Source organism: Aedes albopictus, chromosome 2, assembly GCF_035046485.1.
Source record: "Aedes albopictus strain Foshan chromosome 2, AalbF5, whole genome shotgun sequence".
In the NCBI taxonomy this organism is placed as follows: Eukaryota; Metazoa; Arthropoda; class Insecta; order Diptera; family Culicidae; genus Aedes; species Aedes albopictus.
This window is the reverse complement of record NC_085137.1, coordinates 44,772,051-44,797,050: the sequence shown is the minus strand read 5'-3', so window position 1 is coordinate 44,797,050 and position 25,000 is coordinate 44,772,051. Positions and strand designations below refer to the sequence as shown.

General features: G+C 39.2%; 1 protein-coding gene across 1 annotated transcript in view; it reads right to left on the bottom strand.

Annotated features, from left to right (window-relative positions):
• Positions 1 to 4,112: 4,112 nt before the first annotated feature.
• The window catches only part of LOC109432525 (protein abrupt), a gene marked incomplete in the record, with an annotated part of 275,269 nt that continues 254,381 nt past the window's right edge, over positions 4,113 to 25,000 (bottom strand). The window contains 3 exon segments of the mRNA XM_062849579.1: positions 4,113 to 9,377; positions 13,477 to 13,719; positions 13,803 to 14,300. Of these exon segments, the coding sequence (XP_062705563.1) occupies positions 8,917 to 9,377; positions 13,477 to 13,719; positions 13,803 to 14,300 (1,202 nt within the window).

Below are 25,000 nucleotides of genomic sequence, written 5' to 3'. Positions count from 1 at the left end.
AGTACTGATTTTTCATGAGCTGGGAAGGAAATCAAAACGACCGAAATTAGATCAATCTAGAGTGCGGTGCTCTTGCAATCGGTGATAGACGGCGGCATAAAAATTGAGAGAGTACTTTGTAGGCAGCGCTCAGTAGTGTGATCGCGCGGTAGCAAGAGAGTTCGTGGGGCAATATCAGGCTGGATTTATGGGTGAACGCGCTACAACGGACCAGATGTTCGCCATCCGCCAGGTGTTGCAGAAATGCCGCGAATACAACGTGCCCATACATCACTTGTTCATCGATTTCAAATTGGCGTATGATACAATCGATCGAGAACAGCTATGGCAGATTATGCACGAATACGGATTCCCGGATAAACTGACACGGTTGATCAAGGCGACGATGGATCGAGTGATGTGCGTAGTTCGAGTATCAGGGACACTCAAGAGTCCCTTCGAATCTCGCAGAGGGTTACGGCAAGGTGATGGTCTTTCGTGCTTGCTGTTCAACATTGCTTTGGAGGGTGTAATAAGAAGAGCGGAGATAAACACGAGTGGGACGATTTTCACGAAGTCCGTTCAGCTGCTTGGTTTCGCCGATGATATTGATATTATTGCTCGTAAATTTGAGACGATGGCGGAAATGTACATCCGACTAAAGAGTGAAGCCAGGCGAATCGGATTAGTTATTAATGTGTCGAAGACAAAGTACATGATGGCAAAGGGCTCCAGGGAGGAATCACCGCGCCCGCCACCCCGAATTCATATCGACGGTGATGAAATCGAGGCGGTTGAAGAATTCGTGTACTTGGGCTCACTGGTGACCGACGACAACGACACCAGCAGAGAAATTCAGAGGTGCATTGTGGCAGGAAATCGTGCCTACTTTGGACTCCGCAGAACTCTACGATCGAATAAAGTTCGCCGTAACACGAAGTTAACCATCTACAAAACGTTGATTAGACCGGTCGTCCTCTATGGGCACGAAACATGGACCCTACGTGCAGAGGACCAACGCGCCCTTGGATTTTTTGAACGGAAGGTGTTGCGTACCATCTACGGCGGAGTGCAGATGGAAAACGGGACTTGGAGAAGGCGAATGAACCACGAGCTCCATCAGCTGCTGGGAGAACCAACCATCGTCCATACCGCGAAAATCGGGAGGCTACGGTGGGCGGGTCACGTCATCAGGATGTCGGATAGCAACCCGACTAAAATGGTTCTCGAGAGTCATCCGACCGGTACAAGAAGACGTGGAGCGCAGCGAGCTAGGTGGGTCGACCAAGTGAAGGACGATCTGCGGACCCTACGCAGAGTGCGGAACTGGAGACAAACAGCCATGGACTGAGTGGAATGGAGGCGGCTACTATGTACAGCAGAGGCCACCCCGGCCTTAGCCTGACCAGTAAGGTAAGTAAGAGTGCGGTGCTACTTTTAGCTCAACAGTTGTAAAAAAAAACAAGAAGGTAAGACAAAGTTTGCCGGGACAGCTAGTATGTTATAAATTAAGATCCAATAGTACACCAATGGTCAAAATTTCATTGCATTCGGTTCATTGGGTTCATTGAATCCGGAGATATAACAGCTTAAAGTTGGGTATAGGATAATTATACCTTTTTCTAGAATCTTTATAATTTCATGCAGAAAAGCTCGATGTTTTTCAAATTCGGACCACTGATACACAACTGGTTGGGCAACTTACAGTGAAAATTTGAGAATATTTAAGCACTTTTTGAAAAGCTGTAACTGTAAAAGGTGTACCTGGTTGAACATTTTTTGGAAAGTGAAAATTTTGCCTGTCCCGATCATTTTGTCTATTACCTGTATGGTGCTATTTATTAGAAAGTTGACTACATTTTTGAAGGAATATGATTCACGCGAGGAGAAAAACGATGCAACTGATTTTCTTTAAAATTCGCACCCAACTTTAAAAAACATAAACTTTTTATTTTTTTTTCAAAATCTGTTAAGTTTTCCTTATTGATAAAGAAAGATTTATCAGAATGCATTTTTGATCGGTTTTATCTCAACAGAGCACAGAGGCATACCACAACGCACTTAATTAACTCAGTAGAAAATCATAGGAAAAAATAATGTGTTTCAACACTGTTTCACATTTATTGCCATAACTCCACAGTGAACGCTGATATTGTTATGAAAATTGGAGTGCAAATAGTATACATGTTGTACATGTATAACACTTGGATGTTCATATCTAATGGTTGTTCAATATGTTCATAAAACAATGCGGAAAAAATCGCCTTTTTAATAATTACGCTAAAACCGATGCATGGCTTAGAAAAACATACTTATGTCAGTTAAGTCAGTTAATTGAGTCGGGTGAGTAGTAAATATATATAATTGAAGTAACGTTAGTAACTATATACTGGTTTGAAACAACTTTAAGCACTTTGGGGACATTTTTTGTAGGAATTTAAGCGATATTGTTTAATTTGAACATGGATTTCTTTGAAATTCTTAGTATAAAACATCAAATCGAGATTTCTCGAGATCCCTCCTAGGGAATATTTTAAAAATTTGCCCAGGGGTGCAGAATGGACCTAGGATTCGATTCCTGAACTTAGTTTTGATGGACATTTTTATTTTTATAATAATGGTCTGTGGGGGCACCGTGGACGAGTGCACCGCCTGCTGAAAGTTCACTCGGTCAGCGAATTTTGACACCACAGCGGGGTCGACTCTCAACAACTTCTATCCAGCTGAAAATTTGTTCAATTTATTTCATCTAGTTTTCGCGATGAAGTTGTATTGCAGACTACATCCCAAATTGGACTATCACACTTTTTTTTGGTACGCTTAAAAAGTGTGGTAAAAGTGCACATTTTCCTCGGATCGTCTCGGCGTCTTCGGTGCACTTATTTCTCTATTTGCAAGGAATAAGTGCACCGAAGACCTCAACTCGATCCGACGTGGCCCTGCGCTGCAATCACACTTTGAAGGTGCGTGCACACTATTGTGTCAGTCCAATTTGGGGTGCAGTCAGCAATAAAAATATGGGTAAGTGCAATAATTATACGCATATGCATCACTTCAAATGAAAATTCATATAAGAAATCAAAGAAAAAATGATCAACGCATTACGGTTTTGCATCTCTGAGTAGAAGTTGTTGAGGGTCGATCCCGCTGTGGTGTTAAAATTTTTCAGGCTCATCGAGTTCACTGAGCCTGCACTCGTGCATCGGTGCACTCGTCGATAGTAATCCTATAGCATGATGTAATGTGTAATTACACAATATGTTAACATTTCATTTGAATCTTTTTTTTTATTTTGACTTAATTTAATACTAAAGTCCTTTAGGGGCCCACAAGTTCAAACGTAGTGCAGTCAGCAACAATCATGATATTTTTTCGACTTGGAAAAACTAGTGCCGCCTCCCCCAGGGATATACCGTTTTTTTGTGAGTTTATTAAGACTTTTTTGAGTTGTGAAAACTTGTGTCGTCCCCCTTCGATTAGGCCGTAGTTGAAGAATTTATTTTACCGTGTGTTCATTTCTAGGGATGTCTATAATGTGCTCAATCAAACAAAAATTCTAAAAGGAAAAATAATCTTATTCTTAACTAAAAGATTCACCGAAAAAACATAATTTACATCTAAAAATGGCTATCTGGCGCTTATCGTAATTCTCAATCAAGCAGTCGCAGAAGATAGTATTTTTTGTTTCATATTTTCATACGGAAACGTAGCGAAACAAACCTCCTTTCCTCCTCAGGAGCGGCGATCAAACGTCAGATAGCCTTATACAGCCGAAGCGGTGTTTCTAAACGCGCGGGTATTAGGCAACATGCAATCTGAGGATGATGGGTTCAAATCCCGGTCGGTGCAGGAACTATTCGTAATAAAAACTTCTCAAGAATCTTGGAGCATGGACCAACGCACAAATTCATTCAAGATGGTTACTATAACCATATTGGTAGATGTATTGGAATCATGAAATAACTTTGTAATACTAGTGAGAGATTTTTCGTGTTGAGAGCCAAGGGGAGAATTACTGCATGTATTCTTTTTAAATGCTTTTAGGGAAAACAATAGAAAGAAAAACATGGAAGGGACTGCGCTATAGCCGATCGAAACAGGGCAGTGAGACAAATAAGGTAGAACAGACCATCGAACAGCATATTGTTTATCAATTTATTTCAAATACTCTTAATTTACGTGTCATATCCAGTATTGATGTAGTATAATTATCATAATAATAATAATCATCATAATAGAGCTGGTTGATACTCAAGAAGCAGTTACACATCTGGGATTTGTATTTTATCGTTCCTTCGACTAGGTGAACTGAGATGAGGTCCTTTTGAGGTTTGTTTATCTTCTCTAGCTTGGATATATTAAGCCTGTGCATGCCCGAGCATGCACTGCAAGTTCTTCATAACATTTTCTTTTAATACAACGGTACTAGGTGGTTACTATTTCAGTAACTTTCGGTTGATCTTTTACGGATGGTTTATTGTACATTCGATTTGCTATATCAGGTCAGAATAATATGATTTCTTTTGTAGGAAGTTTGAACTCTTGTTAGCATTCTGCATCGCTCCAAACGCTTATTTATATTGCACTAGATTTATGATTAAACCACGGTTTAGGTGTTTGCTTTGATTCCAGAGTGACGTCAGCTTTTTGTTGAACGTCTCAGTTTTTTAAAGTATTATGAAGAGGTAAAATTGCATCTACGCAGGTAATTTTTAAGGGACGTGCAAAATCGCTTAGCTGCAACGGAAGCCGTTTATGATTTAATGGATTTCTTACAATTTTCAGGATCACTTGATGCCATGACTTTTTCTTGCCACCATCGATCAGTGCGGTGCCGTGAACAAGAACTTATTACCATTATTGTCTTCAACGCGTTTGCCTCTCTCTTCTCAGTTTGTCATCCAGTTCTAGTAAAAATGCATCAATGCCGGAGGAAAAATTTTCTACTGACTATTTGCGCGCGTTCTAAGGGAAAATAGCAGAAAGTGTTCTGGCATGAATTCTTTTTGCTGTATAAAAATTAGCTTCTGTGTTCTATTAGTTTTAGGAACTTGTTGATTTTATTTTCTATTTACTTTTGACCAAAGCTGATTACTTCACTTTGCGGATTGCAGTTTTAGCTTTACTTGATTAATTTCTTTCAAAAAAGGCACACCCTGAAATATATAAACTATTTGCATTGGCAAAACTTTAGAAGGAGTATAAGTTGAAGGAGAAAAAATGTTAAAACGGAAAGAGGGAATTTGGTGATAAAATAAAAAGAAAACAAGATAAAAATTATAATTTTTAAATATATTTTTCTCTGAGAAAATTATATATGATTCTGAATTACGGCTGAGTTTTAGTTATATATAAAAAAAAACTTAAAAAAGAAAATATCTTACATTCTACGAGAAGTGGTAGCTCTATTCGCTGAACAGATTTTTGTTTTAAATATAGTTTCATTATTTTGCGCTTTTCACATTCATTTTGTTTAGCTACTACTTCCTAAATACAGTTTCCAATAATGTTTTCGCTTTGTAGTGGTTCAGATGTTCATTCCTCTGCAATCGGCATTTTGTTTGAACTTGCACGTTTTAGAGTAAGTCTATCACACATTCAATAAAATATTCTGCAATAGTTTTAGCAATTCATGTTCAACAACTTTTGTTTCCCTTAGCAATCCTATTGATTTATTCTACATATTCTAGTTGTTCTTCCTTTTCAAGATCAGGTTTTTTTTTGCATATTTGTTTCTGAGTTTTCCACATCAATCGCAGCATATTGAGTAGCGTTATAGCGTTTGAAAACATAAATAATTGCGCCGGATATAAACTTCAAAGCTTTCAAAACCCTGATGTAAGTACAACGTGTAATAATAACATAACGTAATAAAAAATTCATTGAATTTTTCTTGTTTTCTCGCCTAATAAATTTTGATTTGATCCGTTCCAAACTGAAAACATTAACCAAAAGAGCGTACGAGTTTTAAATAATAGAATGCACACATGCCACACTTACGGTGACGCCGTTCCGCGCGCGAATTGTGCTTATAATTGAAAATTTAGCTATTTTTTGTATCCACGGTTGTTCGGAAAACCTTGATTCCGTCGAAGGAAACATCTATCAAATAAGTAACACTACATAGTTTTTTTGTTTGTTCTGTTGTCTATTACAAGAATTTCACCTTAGCCAATAACGTTTATTTTCAAAGCTTTATACTTCAACTATTGAATCTAACGATAAAGGTTTGCTTCAGCTATTTACAGTGATTTGTGGGGGCTTAGTTTTCAATCGGAAGCAATTACCCGGAAGCTAGCTCTCTGTACAGGAAGTGCTATTGTGATTCTTTTAAGTACATTGTCCCAGAGGATAAATCCATTTGGCGTTGGTCCAAAGGTTTGGATAGAGATTCGGAAGATTTCAAACTGGTTGAGATTCAATACTTTTTTTTGCAGATTCTAGTTACGCGCGCTATTGCTTCTTCGCCTTAAATTCTAAATACTTGGTTTGGTCTGGCCTTTTTTATTTTGGAGACGCGACCGTGAAATTTGTACAAATTTGGTTCCGTATTTGGGCTGGATAGGATCAGTTTTCTCGTTGAATCTTTATCAAAAATTAAGGCATTAATTAAATCCTCTTTGAACTTCCCAAAAAAGTTCAAAGAAGTACGCAGCCAGCTTTTGTTTTCCTCTCGTTCGAAACACGTGTTGAACGATATAAAATTTCAATATCTAACATTTTATTTTGTAAGATTTTTAATGGGTATGGATGCTCTCAAATATATTTTATATTTATTACCGAATTACCCATAAAAATGAGTTTTTTTAGATTCTGAATTTTTTGTTCTTATTCATTTCTATTACCGCTCATAAATAACGCTTATCGAGCATCCCTAAATAAATAGAAGTGAACTTCATATCGAAAAGTTCATTCTAAGGGATGCTCAAGACATTATTTTTGCGTAAAACTCGAAAAACAGGGATGTGCAAAATGGCAGTTTTTAAATACTTGCCGAGGAAATTTAAAATTTGGAAAAGTGTGAGAGCTCTTGAGAAATCAGCGATTGATATCTATAAAAAACCTGAATCTTCCCAGCTCAAATCGGAACAATGTTTACTATAAACATGATGCGCATCATTCGTAGATGTACTGATGCGACACCCAAGGAAACGATTCATTTGTGCTGCTAGTTTGAATGGTGTGTATGTGTGTGGGTGTGTGTGGTCTGAACTACAACTAAAACGTGTTCTCCGTTAAACAAGGACACTAGCTAAACATTAGTAAAAAAGAAACATAATATAATTACCCGTTTCGTGTTGCACTAGTATGAGTGTGTGTGTGTCTTGGCAGAAAATCAAAATATTTGTATTTGTAACAGAGATGGATCACATATGTTTGTATAAATAACCAGTAATATGTATTGCTGTGGTGTAACTGTGTGTAATGTTGTGCGTGAGAGGATGCAGCTTTTGTATATCTAACTGCGCTTGTGTTTCTTTTGTTCTGGTAAAAAAATGGTAGTGTGTCTTTGTTGTTCGCCCTGAGGAGTTTGTAAAACACATGACTATTATCATCATCGTCATCATCTCGTAGTATATAAATAGGAGGTAGTTTATTGGTAATGAGTATTCTAGCAACAGTAAAGTAACAACCACGTTGAGATTCGCCACGCGCGCAATATCCGGAGATTGGAAGCACGTTCGAGATTAAAACGAAAAACGGAACAGAAAGGGATTGCTCGTATGCTTGTGTGGGTGTTTCCTTCAAGTATACTTTTGTTGATATCGTATCGGTTTCAGTTGGATCGTATTTTTGTTTGCTTGTTTGCTCGATGATAAATCGTATAGACTTGTTTGTGTTGGTATACAAGTATTTTTGCTTATTTTTGCGTATACTCGCGTTGTTCTCTTTAAGATTTCTTGATATAGAGGATCGTATAGATAGTTTCCACAAACTGATTCAAAAGTAGGATATGGAAAATGAAATTTGCTTTTGTCGCAGTATACATTGGTTCTAAAGTCAAGTCGTATAACCGGTTTGTTTTGATAAAATTTCGTATTTTTGTGCCTCGAAAGTTTTCAAATATAGCCTTCTACATTGTGCTTGAATTAAACTCTACGAAGAGGGAAAATATATAGCGGGATAGAGTTTACGCGTATACAGAGGATTTAAGTCTCTGCTCTGGAGATAAGTATACGTTTCATTCTTTTTAATGTGATTAGGATAGAACTGGGCGATTGGTAGTTCCACTGGTTCCATTAATTGTATAAGAATGTTGTTTTCTGATAAAATTGTTATTTGCACTAACTATCTTGTGAGGTAGACTGACGGATTGTGTCTCAACTGGTTGATTTGTATGTTTGTAAAAATGGTATTAATATTACTAAGTAGTACAATGTGAAAGATCTTCTTTATGTCGTAAAAGGAGTTTTAAATTAAACGGTTTTCCTTTTCTTCAATATGAGGTATTTTAAGTTACGGATTGCAGTTTTCTTTTGTATAATGCTCTTAACACTTGCTTTGCCCTTTAACACTACATATTCCTAGTAATTGGAACTTAAAACAAAAAAAAATAACCTGAGGTATAACATTCACGAGCAGTTTGTAGCATTCTTGCTCCCTGCGGACGACATGGGCGTCTTCTGTTGTTCGCTGGTGGATGGACTTTTTACACATTGTCGATTTATTCGAGAGCACATTTATCATACTCACTTAATTAAGGATGGCACAGTGAATTTACTCATTCTTCCATGAAATTTGTTCTTTTTTTCCGGTGTCGGTAGACAGAAAACCTAGGTCCTTATGGTAGAGTAAATATACTTGTAGATACAGCTGATTTTCGACGCCTTACTGGAAGGACGCCTCCAAGATCAGATCTCAATTCTGCTAGAGGGTTGTATATCGTATATCGTTCGGAGCGTATACGACGGTTACCGTTCGATAGTATACTAAGCTTTAGTTAGTACCGACTCCTTCATCGTCGGAGTAATTCCGCTCGTCTCCGGAGCTGTTGCCATCGTCGTTAACATGATGCTGAGGTCCGTCCAGGCCCAGGTCCATCGGTTCCGAGGAGTCACCGCGCCGGATCGAGTCGCTATTCAGTATCGAGTTGTTGTTCAGGTTGTGGTTTCCGTTGCCGGCTGCCAGGGAGAGTAGCTTCTGCTGTGCACTGAGTTGGAGGTGTCGCTGATCGTCGCGGTTGGAAGCCGGTTCGATCGTAACGTTTGGCGAGGATTGCAGTTTACTTAGCGGGTGGTCCGAGCCCGGGCTGTTTCCGGTCAGTTTGGCGATGTCGAGTTGCGGCGGAAGAAATCCCGGTGGAAGCTGGTCTAGACTGTGTCCCATGGCTTTCAGTTGGGCATATTTGGCAGCTTGGATGGCCGCCGCTGCCTGTTCCTGGGTCATTCCTCCCATACCTGTGGATGACGGAGAAGAGATTTCGAGATGTGATTCGGTGTCTTGCGACCGTGGTCCTATCGTAGACGGCTTACAGTAAATACACTAAATACACTTCATTAGGCCGTTTTCAGCGGTGGTCCCTTTTTTGTTCAAATTTTTAACAGTTTTAAAAATGTGGAACGTTAAATATAGACCAAATTCTGCTTAGTTCCACCGGTGGTTGTTTTAAATTCCGAATTTCGCATGTCCCGTCAACAAATATTATGAAAGTGAAAGAGTTTGTCCTCTGAATTAATTCGAATTCACGAAGATACCGGGGATTTCTGAAGATACGGAAAGAATCAAGGAATTCCGGGGAAAACTATCGGTTCCGGGTGTATGATAATGTTCACGAGATAAAAAAGCTAGTGGTTCCACTTACAAAACCTGAAAATAAATGTTTGGAAAATATACTACTACTACTACTTTAGAGGATTCCTCAAGAAGTTCCGTAGGGAGTTTCTTCAAAGATATTCAAAGGAAGTTGCATAAGGAATTATATTATGAAAAGCTCCTGGAATCCCGCCAAGGAATCATCTAGAAGTTTCGTAGCAAATGCCTTCCAGATTTCCAACGGGAATTCCTCTAGGAATTTGTTTGAACACTTTTATAGGAGTTCCACTGAGGGAACCTCCGGGAATTGCTATGGAAGATCCTCCAGGAATTTCTCTGAAAGTTTTTAGGAAATGCTTCGAGGAATTCCATTTAGAACTCCTCTAATAGTTTTGACTCGAATTCCTCTAGGAGTTGTCCGAGAATTCCTTCAGGAATTTCTCCATAAGATCCTCCGAGAATTTCTTCAGGTGATTCTATGAGAATTGCTGCAGGAGTTCCTCCGGGAAATCTACCAAGAGTTCCTCCTTGAATCTCTCCAAGAGTTCCTTCAAAGTGATAACTATCGTTTTATGTTTTTGTTCGTTTTTTAGTAACATACTCATACTTTCTCTATGATCATACTTTTTACTAATTTATGTGAACTTCGAATGCCTACGCATTTTTTCTAAGAAATACGCCAAACTTAAACAATTTTTCGATTTTACAAAAAACATACAAATTGAGGAACCCTAAAATGAACTTTACAACAGAGAAAGTTCATTTGTAGGGATGATCAAGTTGATAATTTTCTCTGAAATGCATAAATAAATAAAAAAATGGAAAAAGTTCAAGTTTTTATAAGAACACGTAGAATAGTGGGCGTATTTTGGCCCACTTTAGGAATTTCATTATATTTGTCATATAATCTCTACAAAATCTACAAATATGATAAATGTAATAAAATTCCCAAAGTGGGCCAAAATTCGTCCACTACCCTAGTAGAGACCTATACAACAAGGCATATTCATAAAAGGAATTGCCTTTTATAAAAATAAAACATGAGCCGTCGTTGGGACGAACAAGAAGAGGGCTCATTGATCAAACAGGTATCAAACAGAGACTCGTCGGCTCCAATAAGATGCTGCAAATCCCATGTAGACGTCGATGAATCTGGAAGGTAGCATTTATCCAGAAATTTCACCAAAAGGATTTCTCTAGACATTTAGTTAGGATTTCTTTCTGGAACTTCTATTGAGAGACCTCTTGTAATGCTTCCCTGGATTCCTTCTGCATTTTTCATATAATTCCGTTTTGAATTCTTCCGGACTTACACCTTGACTTACACCGATATTTATTTTTTTAAATTCAAATATGATTTTACGGGGATCCTGTAGCATTTCTTCCAGAGATCGTGATTTTTTCCGGAATTTCTCTTGCTAAAACGCAAACTCAAAGAAAATTCGGTAGGGTTTGTCCCATGATTCATCCTACGATCTCTACAGGAGTTTCTCTCAGAATATTTCTCAAATGCTGTCGCGGAGTCTAAGAGTTTCTCTCGGTATTTCTCTTGAATGTTTTTTTGCGACTTCTTCCTATATTTTTCTCGGATTTTCCCCAGGTGTTCTTCCCAGGATTTCCCTGATTCCTCCAGGATTTATTCCTGTTTTTGCTAAAATTATTAAGATTTTCTGATTGCCCTCAAGGTTTCGGGATTTTCCTCCTCCTCACGGAATTTCTTGCGAAATTCCTCCTGAAATTTCCTCAAAAAATTTCCGTGAACTTTCTCCTTGAAGTTTTACCTGAGATTCATCTCGGAGTTTTTTTCCGGGACTTCTCTTACAAATTTCAGATCCTTTCAGGATTTAGCCTGGACTTTCTTCAAAGTTTTTTTTCGAGTTTACGCACGTTTACGTGGTATTTCTGCATTGTGCAAGACTTATTACTGATATTTCTCATGGCGTTCAGAGATATTTCAGAATTTATCCATGAAAGTTGTTTTCAAAATTTCTCACAGTGATGCTCCTGAGATATTTTTTTCTAGAAATTTTCCCGCGACTACTTCCAATGTTCTTGCTTTCACCTTAATCCCTACTGGAAATCGTCCCGAGGTTCTGGGTGTTTCTTCTGGGATTTCGATAGTTGCTTCGGTGTTCTTGCAGGTTTTACCCCTGCAAGAACCTACGACATTCCTTGCAAGAGATTCTTGAATAAATATCTGAAGGAATCCAAGTCTCGAGAGAAATCCCGGGCTCATTGTCGAAATTTAAAGAGGAAATCCTGCGAATAACTGCGACTTCAGGGAAACTAATCATGCGAGTTATCTTGGGACGAAATATAAGGGAAGTTACTGGGAGGTCTCCGTAATCCCCTAAGAGAAATTCCGGCTTTAACTACGGAAAAATCCCACGAGGAACTCCTAGAGAGATGCGAATTCTCTGTAAGAACTGAAGAAATTTTCCGAATATCCCGGGAGAAACTGCTGAAAAGTCATTCCGGAAAACCACTAAAAGAAATTCTTGAAGTAACTTTGGATAGATTTTGGAAAGATTTCCGAAAGAAATCCAGCGAGAAACTCTGGCACCATATCGGGAAAATCTCTGAAAGATATCCTGGGAGATGCTTCTGCAGAGACCCCGTAAAAAACTCCTGCAGAAATTTTGGGAGCGACTCTGGTAGAAATCCCAGGAACAACTCTCAGAAATCCGAGAAACACCTGACAAATGTCAGACGGAACTCCTAGAGCAAATCAAAAAAGTTTTTTGGATAGAATCTTAGAAACTGAGAAATCCTTAAAAAAACTCAATTGAACTTCTGGAAAAAAGCTTAATAAATTAAAGTATGAACTGCGAGAGGAATCGCGGAAAGAATACTGCGAAGAGAAACTGCGAAGGAATTTAAAGAAGGAATTGCGTTAAAGTTAGAGGAGGAATTCCGGAAGGTATTCAAGAAAAAATTCTGGACAGAATTTCGAAAGAAATCCTCAAAGGGATTTCGGTACTAGCTCTATATAGATTTTCAAGTTCATTTTTAACCCTTCAGGACGCGCGCTGCTGTAAAAAGTGCAACACTACCAAAAAACCTCGCTCGTTGAATACAGCGCGAGCGCGGTGCAGTTTTGGTTGCTTGATGGCGCGCGTCCTGAAAGGTTAAACAAATTTCTTAAGAAGTTCCTAATGGTATTATCAACTTAATTTCTAGTTCTTAGAACTCTGTGGATTCCTTATAATTGTCAACAGTTTTTGTCCAAAAATTAGGTTGCTAGTCTGATTTCCAAGCTTCCAAAGTTTCACTTTACAAAACACATTTGCAATTTCCATATAATTCAACTTGTATGCCAAATTGAACTTAATGACTGTTTAAGAGGGTAAAGTATGCTCACGAGCAACTTAAGGTTACATAAAGTTACGAGAAGCACCTTGAGTAGCTTTGAAGCTGCTTAAGTGGCCCTTATTGTACTTCATCGTTAGGCATTGTTGTGGAAATAGTCAGTTTCAAAGATTTGATATAAAAGTTATTCAACCACGTAATTTTGAAATTCCCAATAAATACTAAGTTCTGCTAGTATTCATTTCGTGAACAAGATTCCATTAAGAACTTCTGCATTATCATTAGTTTTCCACTTGAAACATCGTGTAGACAAGAGAATTTTCCCATGTCCAGGCTTTTTGTTTGTTTCTAGAGACTGTTGTGAGCTATTGAATCACAACCCTTAGGTAAAGATTAGGTAAAGAACAATAGCAACCCAATTCCAAAGCTACTCACCGAAAGCGCTCTCCGTGATGAACTGCAGGTACGTGTCCAGGATGGCCGATCCAGTCGGGGTGTTCGGCTGCATTTGGTTCATGCCGCCACTCGGGCCGCCTCCGCCCGGTCCTCCGCCGTGCCGATCCGCCATGGACATCCCGGAGCCGTTTCCGTTGTTGCCTCCGTCGCGTCCGTCCATACCGGGCTTGCCGCCTTCGGCCTGCCGTACGCGGGTTATGGTCGTGCTCGGATGGTTGAACGCTGAAACGTCACCAAAGGGAACTTCGAGAGGTTAGTATGCAACCGAGTGTAGAGTCGGGCGAGAGCTCTCAAGAGATACTTACTGTTCGGTGACATGCCCAGCATGCTCTCGTGGAAGCGCCGCTGGCTTTCGCTGTGGCTGCTCTGCTGGGACATGGTGAGGTCTTCGGGATCGTCAAAGTCTTCGCCGTCGGCTCCGGATCGAAGTTCCAGCTTCATGCTGCCGTCGTTTCGTCGCGTTCCGGTCGGCGAGGCTCGTGCCCTCAGTTCTGCCGGGGAAATCTTGACTCCGGCCTTGGCCAGCAGACGCGAAGCAAGTTCCGGATCGAAGGGACTAGGCATGGGCAGAACCGGCAGGTCCTTGGTGGAGATTCCGCGGTGCTGACGAGACATGTGCGAGTGCAGCGAGTTCCGGGACTTGGCAACGGTTCCGCACAGGACGCATCGATAGCCGGGACACACGGTGTGCTTGTCTTCCAGGTGGGTGCGCAGGGTGTGGGCCGAACGGTAGATCTTGCCGCACTTGGGGCACGGTCGAGGGTCTGTGGCGCGAACTCGCATTTCTAAAGAACGGCGAGAAACTGCAATCAGAGGCGTGGTCGGAGAGAAAAGAGAGAGATGGTCGCAAATGATAAAAAAATAAATCGAAAACTAAACGCAAAACGATGGTTGGCATGAGCGAAAGAGACGGAGAGAGAGAGGTGTGTTGTCGTGTTTGTAGAACGTGTACGTGATTTAGGTGGCTCGAAAGTGTGTCTGTGTGAAGTGCAGAGGTATTGTGTGTAATTGTTTTCGGGTTAGTTTTAAGGGGTGTTATTTCAAGTTAGTAAGAGAACTGCAGATAGATAAAACTACTGTTTTGCAAATTTGCTCATTTTTATTTTCTTTCTTTTCTTCTCCTTCTCAGACACTTGAGTTATTTCTCCTTCTCTCTTTTTTAGCTTCAAATACAAAACTAAACTTTACAGTTTTTGTTTACAACTTTCTTGTTTTTATTTGTTTTGCTGCTGTTTGTTTTATATCGGTATAATATGGCGTTTAGCATATACTGTTTGTTTGATCATTGTTGTTTTTGGATATTAAAGCAGTTGTTTGGTTATTTGTTCGCTTGCATATTGTTTTTCTATTGCGAATTTTATTTTTGTTTTGGTAGCTTATCGGCCGTCAAATAAATTGCAAGCACTTGACCTGCAGAACAGAGAACTTAACTGGACACTAAGTGAATACTTTCGTCAAAGCTTCTTCAATTTATGGCGAGTTTTATTTTCCTTAACTTGAAATCAATCAGTGGGTGGGTATTTCCTAACTAAGAAAAAATCTAATACATACTAACAATCATTTTGTCTGGATATACCGAAATTAAATTACCCTATCCTAAACCTAACAGTTAGCATCATCATGTGTAGTAGTATGTAGGTTGTTTCGTGAGCTAGCCTATTAGCGAAAAGGAAATCAATTGCGAGGTGGGTAAAACCGTAGATGCCGTGTCGGATCGACAAACATGACTAAAGCGTCTAATAATAGCAATAACTGTCCACCTTGGCCGAAACACTGTTCTGTTCTAATGCAGCTTGACGGGAGTGAAAGAAATGGGGGAGTTTGCAATTAGTTGGGCACCGAAATTAGCAAAGGTGTGGTGACCGCGAGTGATAAATAATTATGTTTACGCGGGACCTGAGGAGGGGAGAAATCAGACATACCGGGGAGACCTTGCTGGGCTATAAGCATTCTATTGAACCGCTCGGATAGTCTGTTGTTTTGCCTATTTGTTTTATTACCTTGGTTTTCTTCATGTCTATTGTTTGCAGCAACTTGTCTACGGTGTTGTTTGTCTTTATTCTGTTATTTTTTCTTTATATAACTCTACGCACTTGGTTTATCCATATTGTAGGTGTAATTGTGTTTGCATAAATATACAGTTTAGTTTGTTTCTGTTCAATATATAATCAATTACATTATAGGAACCATTTTAGAATATTTAAAAATAAGAAAAAAATATTCAACTTTTCTCTAGTTCGTTCGATTTGCAATTTTTTCGAACCACTCTAAACAGAACAGATTGTTACTCGTGAAAAAGAGGAGGAATCATAATTATCACCAACTTATCTAAGGTTAAAACAAACTGTAGTTTTTCGTTAGGTTTGAACAATTATTCAGGAATTAATGCAAGTTTTGAAGCAAAGTTTGGATTTGGCTGCGTGCGCTGCCGATTACAAACACAAACAATAATACTGATTCTGAACAGGCCCCTTTGAATTTTACCGTTGTGCGGATGCTTTTGTTCAAATCATTGAGAAACCGTTTTAGACATGATGAATAAATTTAACAAGAATTTAAAATTCAAAATGTTGATGTTTTCGTAATTTTTACCCGAAACAATTTTTGGGTATCCCTATAAATGAACTTCCCGAATGAAAACATTCATTGCTAGGGATACCCATTTTCCAATTTTTTTGATTAAAAAAGTATGAGTAACTCATTATTATTTAGTTTTTTTGTGAAAATTGTTTTAGTAATTTTGTTTATAGGTAAATCTTCAAAAGAGTAGAGCATATATGGGCACCAACATTTCAAAAGGACTTAACTGCGTTTTGTCACAAAATTTATGCCAAAACTGGGGATCATAAATCAATTTCATCCACTGAATACACTCTCAGAATGAAAAGTAATCATTTTATCTGGTAGTGTTTGTAGATTACACAGGAAAGATGAAATACGATCCTAGCCTTGAATATTTCTGTTATTTCCAAAATCAGTACGCTTTTTCCAAACGATGGCACCGATATAATTAATCACGTACATTTCTAAAATGTTCAGAACATCTTACAAAAAAAAAACATTTTTCTGTGATATTCGACCAACACGCTATGATCGGTTTATCTATTTTTCTAAAATATGGGTAAATTTTACTGAAATTTGCGTAAACCTTTCGTAAATATGTATATATGAAACTTAAAAAGTGCACATTTGCATTTATAGGTAATATTTACCCATATTTGGGTTAAAATTACTCATATTTGGGTACACATTACCCATATTTGAGTTTTGTTTACCTATATTTTAGTTTCATTTACGCATATTTGCGTATGTGCACTTTTTGGGAAAAAGGTAAACTCAGTAATAAATTTTGAAAACGACGTATAATCAATGGTGTAGCATTGATTATACGTCGTTTTCAAAATTTGTTACTGAACTGATCTTAGCGTGAAGAAATACTTTTTAGGCACCCCTAACAATGAACTTGTGGAACTAGGAAGTTCATTCTTAAGGTGAAATGGGAGCACGTCTTGGTGTATAGTTTTGACTCGATACACCGATATAGTCATTTGCAAAACTCATGAAGCTGAAAATGCTGTTTAAGGAATGAGTAGCACTTTCAACTCTGCCGTGTGGATGCCGAGATCCGTGGTTTCGGTATTTGCAATGCAGCCATTTTGGCGGCCATCTTTGGAATCTGTCATATATATATATATCCTTAGAGTTACTTACTCTCCTTTATTTTAATTTCTCAGTGATGCAAATGTTGAGATATAAAACCGTCAACGATAGTTTACATAATGTTTTGATGGACAATGTAAAAGTGTTGTGACGGAATATTTCGAATTGGAACACAGTGTTTTTTAGCTATTTTTATTGCAATAGTTGCAAAAATTCAAACAGGAAACGGTTTCTCAATATGATTTCCACAAACAAATCTTTCAACGATCATCAAAGCTATCTAATAGGGCCTATATCGGGGATATGATTTCAACGATGATACACAACAAAATAACTCACTTAAAAACTGGAAAGCTTTTACGCTAACTAATTTTGTTTCCTACTTTGGACAGTGGCCGCGAAAGCCTACACCACGTTTGCGATTTTATGCTAAAATACGAGACTAGAAATTAGAAGGAAAATGAATTCATCAAATCACACACAACTTCCGCCTGTTTTAAACAACTGCTTCTGCCAAAATAGGGACAATCGACACTTATCGCGGGGAAGTTTCTTCCCTGCCACAAGGATCAACAAAAACCATCCCTTCCCTAGTAATATTTTTGCTTTATTTTCTCAATTTTTGAATAGTTAGGAACTTTAGTATACGCCACGTGCGATTCCACGTGGCACAGTAAACGCTCTAGTGGAGACAAATGCACAGTGAGAGGAATGTTTCCAGTTTTGGTTTGATAAAGCTTCGCTACCGAGTTAGGAATTAGCTGTCTCCACTAACCGGAACCGGCGAAGAAGCCGGCGGGGTTCAAGGAATCCCGGTGAAAGGCCCACCGGAGGAACGCATGGCCTTCATCTTAGCCCACTGGCTGGTGTGTTTCAGGCGCATGTGGTTCCGAACGGAGTTGGGATGAGCAAACCGGCGGCCACACTGGATGACCGGACAGACCGGGCTGTCGCGAGGATAGTGCCGGTCCAGATGTTGTCTAAAGACACGAGGTTCTAGAGGAACTTCACACAGCGGACACGGCAGAAGATAGACCTGACCGGTGTTGCTGCTGTTGTTGTACGCGAATAGATTAGTTCGGTCGCTTTGTTGTTGGGACTGTTTCTGAGACTTCGCGCCATCATGCGTGAAGCTATTGTTTGCTGAGCTACTATTTACAGTGTTGCCAGTGCCCGTTCGATTAAGGCTACTTATAGTGGACATAAACGGGGAAGTAGTGGAGTTGGCGGATTGGTTTGCACAGTTTTGAGGAGTGGATGTAGGGGGCGTTGTAGCTGCGGCTGCGGTCGTCGACAGTAGGAAACCGGCCAGCTGCTGTTGGTGCCGTTGGATGTGAGCTTGCAGCCGTGCCTTCTCGTTCAGGATGTGCTGCTTGAGCGCCAGATCCCGAGAGCCGGACTTGTGGGCGGCAAAGAAATCATTCTGCTCACTGCCGTCTCCCAAAGCGTTTGCATTGCCGCTGGCTGCGGCTGCCGCAGCCGCCAATACTCCGGCCGCAGCCAACTGTTTGTGGTAGTCGCTATCCATGGTTGCGTTGGACATGGCGTCGTCTTTCATATCTTCATCTTCCATGGCGTCCTCATCTTCCTCGTCTTCGTCGAAACGACTATCGTTATCGTCCGGTTCGTATTTCGGTCCATCTTGGCCACGTGGACCCCCTCCCATCACACCGTCGATTGAGGCACTTGGACAACTGCGCTGTTGCTGCTGCTGTTGTTGTTGTTGATGATGATGTTGAACTTGATGCTGGTGATGCCGTCGTTGCCGCTGTTCGACTTCGTCATCCTCGTCGTCAACGATAGCCTCCTCCTTAATCAGTGTATCACAATGTTGGCGTGCATCTGCAATCGTGATTTAGGGATTGCAGTGTTAGATGATTTCTGATCGCCCAAAAGTCCGACCCTGATCTGTATTGGTTAATTATTTTTATAAGTGTTTTTTTGTCTTTTCGATCAAGCGGAACTGATTTCGTTGTCAAAAATTTGGAATTCTGACGTTTTCAACCTGATTGTGAAATTTTCTGCGGGTTTTACAGTTACGGATCAGTTCTCGCTTCTAGCTCTGAAAATGTGAGAATTTTGACATCGATTTTTTTTTGCGTTTGTACAACCAATTAGTGTTCGATTTCGTTTGGATCATTGTAACAATTGTTCGTCTTGTTATTTGCTCTTATTCAACCATTTATAAAAATCATTACACATCGATAGAGATCACGGTCGTGTTTCATTATTAATATTCATATGTATTAAGAGACTAGGAAATGCTTCGGTAGAACAAAAACACAAATGACACAAACTAAAACGGTAACTCATGAGAGAACAATAATGCTTAACAAACAATATGAAACGAAAAAAGAGAGAGAAGAAGAAAAACTTATCGAAGATACCGCGCGGTTAATAAACAATAGGGATCACGCAAAACAAAGGATGGTGCCTTCAGTTCGATCTGGTTGATGGTGCAGGGTAATGGAACAAAATTGTTTTCGTGGTTTTTATAAACTTAACCTTAAGGTTAGGTTTGATAAATTAAACGGTTGAAAATTAAATGAAACTAAATTTTTACAGGTTAGTTTTGCTCCGTCGTACCAATTGGTTCTATTTCTACAACTGTTATTAAGAGGAATGAATTTAGTTTTGCATTTGATTCGCGAAGCCCACATTTTGGTTCTGATTTTTGCTTTTCTTCGATGGTTTTTCTTCCGAATTGAGGTATCTGATATTGGTTGGAATTCGATTGGTTGGGTGATTTTCGGTTTTTTGGATGGCTACAGCTGATTTTTGATTGCTTTATGGTTTTTTTTTTTTGTAATTGTTTGATGGTGAGTATCAAACTGGAATTTTGAGAGGATGTGGATGTTGGTGGAGTGAGTAAAACATAAAACGATAAAAAATGAAATTGAAATTATGAAATAACTTATATATGAAACTGAGCTGATATAAAGGCTAGGTAAATATTAATAATTATTCGTTTTGAACAATCAGAAATCATTAACACTGACGGTTAAAAGGTAGAGAGTGTGGTTAATTGTTATAATCGGTTGATCAATTCGGCATTTTCCGAGATAATGCATTTGTTGCTAGGATTGAAACAAAAATTACTGGAAACTAAGAGATTCTAACAAACGGGCAATCGTATCATGACGGTTCGAAAACTAGAATACCAAACTTCAACTCTCATTCACAACTAGGAAAACTAAACAACAGAAACGCACAAAATTCAATTTAATCTATTACTAAGGTGGCAAAAACAGGGATTGATACTGGTAGAGAGAAAGGTAGTATGTGGTGGGAAGAGGCTAAACACGGCTAATATAATGTAATTAAAATGAAAAATCGATTTCACTCGTTGATAGTGTCACTCGTTGTGGTGGCTGCTGATGGCGTAATGATTGTCGGAATTACTGTCCACCGACACCATCACACATGTCACTTTGGGTTTCACAATTTCGATTTGAATAACCATTGGGTCGTGTATTGTTGAAGAGGTTTCACACCGGGTTGGTTGGTTGGTTGGTATACAATGTATTTTGAGTAGATTAGTTTTTGCAAAGGGCATTTATGTTTTCACTTTTATCATAAATACTGTGACAAAGTCATTTTAACAACGATTATTTGGATCGGAATACAACGAAATGCAAATGTTTTGCATTTAGTACAGAAAAAGTCGTCTTCAACATCGTTGAAGTTGTCAGTGAAATTAAGTTTATTTTTAACAAGTTCAGATGTTTTTGATCATTTTATTTCATTTTTTATCTAGAAAAGTCTTAAATAGTTGAAATAGTTCGTATTAGACATCTCTACAAATGAATTTTTCAATCGAAATGTTCATTTCTAGGGATGCCCAATACGTAAATCTTTCGATTAAAGTTGAGATTTAGATATGTACCATATTAGGTAAAATTCATAAATATTTCATCGAAATATCAGCCGTTGGATAATCGACAATCCGAGATTTTTTTGTAGTACAAGATTTTTCATGTTATACGATATTTTTTTGAATGGACATCTCAAATGAACTTTTATTTTGGATGTTCTCTTCTAGAGATGCCCACTAAACGAAACTTTAGAATAATTCGTAGCCGTCAAACGCAGTCTTTTTAAATCAAAACGAGTTGTTATCTAACCCGACGTTTCGACACCTTGGATGGTGTCTTTTTCAGGAGAAAAATACGTTTTTCGAACAATTTTCCTATATTTTTTTTTGATAAATAAAAATAAATGGTATAAAATCGTGAAAGGTCGATGAATACATGGATTTTTTTTTAAATTATCAACCCATCAGTTCTTTTTTATCTTTTTGAGTTGCATTATTTACATTCACGTTGATGTTTTACAAATTGCAAACATAAACACAACCGTTATCGTGTTTCGTTGTAATACGCAAATGTAAATCGCTTCATTAAATGGTGAGTAAGATGTTATAATCGAGGTTATAATTAGTTGAGCTATTTTGAGCACTTTTGAAGAGTTCTGCAATGATGATGTTATTTTAATTTATTCGTATCCATTTTCAAATGTCATTGTCCATGTCCACTTTTCCTAATTTCCCATAAAAGTGCATTCACCGTACGTGTTGTGGGTTCCCGCCGCGACGTGTCAAACCAACTGTCAATTACGACCGCGAGGTGTCTCTCGCGACGGTCATTCGCGGTGCGATTATTTCGCCAAACAAGCCTACTTTGTTTTGCGCGGGTGCTCGCACTCGATGCGTCTCTACGGACACAAACCGCGCGATTCAATTAATGAAATGATTCGGAAGATGGCGCACTGCTGGCTCTGGCTGCGGTCGTTCGATGTTTAATTTTATTCTAATGAAATTTCCCGACCATCATCATCGTCGTCGTTGGCGGCGCGAAAAAGGGTTCCGCCGCCGGTCGGTCGGTCGGTCCGGAACCCGGGTCTAGTGGTTTCTGATCGGCGTGATTGTGTTTACCAATAATCGCCGCACGCGCGCCCTCTCCAGTGAGTTCCCGCGCAATGCGAAGGCATCGATGGTGGCGCTTGATCCCTTTTTGGGGGATACGCAACGCCTCAAGGGAAGAAAAAGCTCTAAGTGCCAAGGAGAAATTTTTAATTGAATTTCCTGCTTTTTGCGCGATTGACGCGGCATCGAACCCCGGGGGTACGGGGAGCGAGGAAGTTCTTGTGAGGAGGGAAATAATTGATATTTTTTTCACCGTCACCAACGAAAAGATTGACCTTTTCCTTTGGTTTTTGTGAGTGAGGAAATTTCAGATCAATTTTTGGTTTCTAAGTACAGTAAGCGTTCGATAACTGCAATACTTGATAACGCCACCAGGGTTCATCGAGTTCATTCGAAAACGCATCTGCATCTCGTAGCTTTCCATGTATTCGACAGAAGCCGAATTTGTAGTTCAAATGTCTCAATCTTATAAAATTTTCACTGGAGAAACTTTCCGACCGAGACCAAGAACTACCCTCGAACTCCATTCGGCAAAAATAGAAACATAACGAGGTAAATAGAGCCCTCGTTTCAATAATTTTTATCGTTCAGATGGGGCCATTCGGGTACTTGTTGTTTTGCTGCCGGGACCGGACCGTTATCCGTGGTGCCCACTTGGGGAGCAGCTTCATTTGCAATTAAAAGAGGGGGGTTTTTAATTAGAAAATCGATTAAAAACTCTCATCAACCAACCCTTAATGGAGCCGAATAGTATGTATGTATAGGAAAGCGACCACGTGGCCGGCTGGCATGGCTGGTGGGAGGCAATTGTCTGAACTTCACAAAGAGTTCGGGTCGTATTTTTGTGGGCTGGAAATATCGATGATTATGAACCCAATCTGTACGGTGTGGTAGTAGTAATTGTGTTGTGTATTGTTCTTTTAACTATGTCTGTACATTAGTGCCATTACAGGCGCACTTCGAACGGAATGGGAACCCAAGTGGACGATTGATTGACTCCCCTTAATGGGATTAAGCTCGCCAATGAGTAGCGCGGCGGCCGACGCGACGCGGAAGAGAAGGACGGTACTAAATTTAAATTCAGGTTAGCGCTGCCCGCTTTTTTCCCGCCCATTCTTCTCCCATCGAGACGACCCAGATTTCCCAACACCGAAAGGAACGCCGGAAAGTAGGCTTTACCAGATACTTGCCGGCTCCTTATGCGGAGCGTGTTGCCTATCTTCAAGCTCATTTCTCTTGTACCTACGCCACCTAGTGGCATCCCTTCCTCCATCCGTATCCGTCTCTCTGTCAGCAGGCCGAGCCGTTGCTAACGGGGTCGTCGTCGGAAAGGGGTTTTATAATCACATTCAATGGATAATTATGCCTTAACTATCATTAAAATATTCCATTTTGAGGATTATAATTATCATTATTTCGACATTAAGAATTTTAATGTCGTTTGCTCTCGTCGTCGGATCCCGCTCCACTGGGAGAAATGTGTGTGTGTCTGTGTATTTGTTTCAGCTGGAAGGGGTTGGGATTTCGCCTAGATGTCGGCAACTACACATCTATTGTTGTACGACGAAGGGGAGCAATGAGCCATTGTTGAAGTGGAGCGAGTCAGCTGCGAAGAGTGTTTTTTTTTTGTTTTCAGGGGAATTCCTTTAGGAAAATAAGTTATAGTTAAAGTTTCAACTTCGGAGATAAAGCAAGAGGTTTTGAGGACATACATTTAAATTATTTCTTGAAAGTTGTACAGAGTAACTTATTGTTGAAGAATCAAGAACAAGTTAATCAATCTCATCTTGTGATTCAATGTAAAGTGTACAAATAAATAGTACAGACAAAACCAGAGTAGCTTGAGTGGTATATCGGCAAGCGTGGTTGCTACTTATCTCAGGAAAGCTATTGGGCTAAAAAGTTTAAATTTTCAGTAAAAAGAATAAAAAATCAAGAAAATCGCGGAATACGATTAGTTACAATTGGCTAAATCCCCTCTCTCCCCTCGAAGCGTGACACAATTTGTGAATCACCTCTATTTTTTACGTCGCCAAAATAACACGATTTTGAAATTATCGGTAGGTATGTTCTAAATTTCCCACAGACATGCTTTCCTGATACTGCTACCAAGTTTGGAAAATTACTTGAGCTTCCAAACAGTGATTTTTGATCGAAAAGAATACGACATGGGCATCCCTATAAATGAACTTGCCTTCTAAAATATGTTTTAGGGTTGCCTATTATGGTTTTTTGTTTTCGTTCATGGAAACATATTGCAAAAATACTCAGATTTTTTTCAGTTTCTGAAAAAAATGTAGAAAAATAAGAATGAAATGAAAAGGAGTAGCACAATGGGTCAACATTCATCCTTGAAAATCTATCAAGATTCCTGCATTTCGATAGATTTCTCCTGAAACTATAGAATTTCTTTCCGCAAATTCTTTTAGACGTTTTCCCAATTTTGCCCCCAGAGTCTCCCACAAGATTTTCCTGGATTTCTGATTTCCGCCAGCGTTTCACCCAGAGAAATTTACATGGGATTTATCCCGTAATCTCCACAAGAGGTTCTCTCTAGAATTTTTCAGAAGTTGTCGCGGTTTTTTTTCAACAGTTTCTCTCGGGTTCCCTTTTGAATGGTTTTCCGCGACTTTTTTCGGTGCTTCTTTTCTCTCGGAGATCTTCACAGGATTTCTTCCAGAGTATCTAAAGTAGTTATTCCTGGTATTAATACAGGAGATCTTTCAATGATTTTATAGGAAAAAAGGAGAAACTTCAAAAGAAATCCCTTCTTTTGAAGTTTCTCATTTTTCAAGAAATTTACATGAGTTTTACTCAAGAGAGTTTCTTCATGGATTTATACAGAAGTTTCTCCCTTGAAGGTTCTCGCAGAATTTCTATTAAAGTTTCACCTAAAAATTCCCTTTGAGTTTCTTCCGA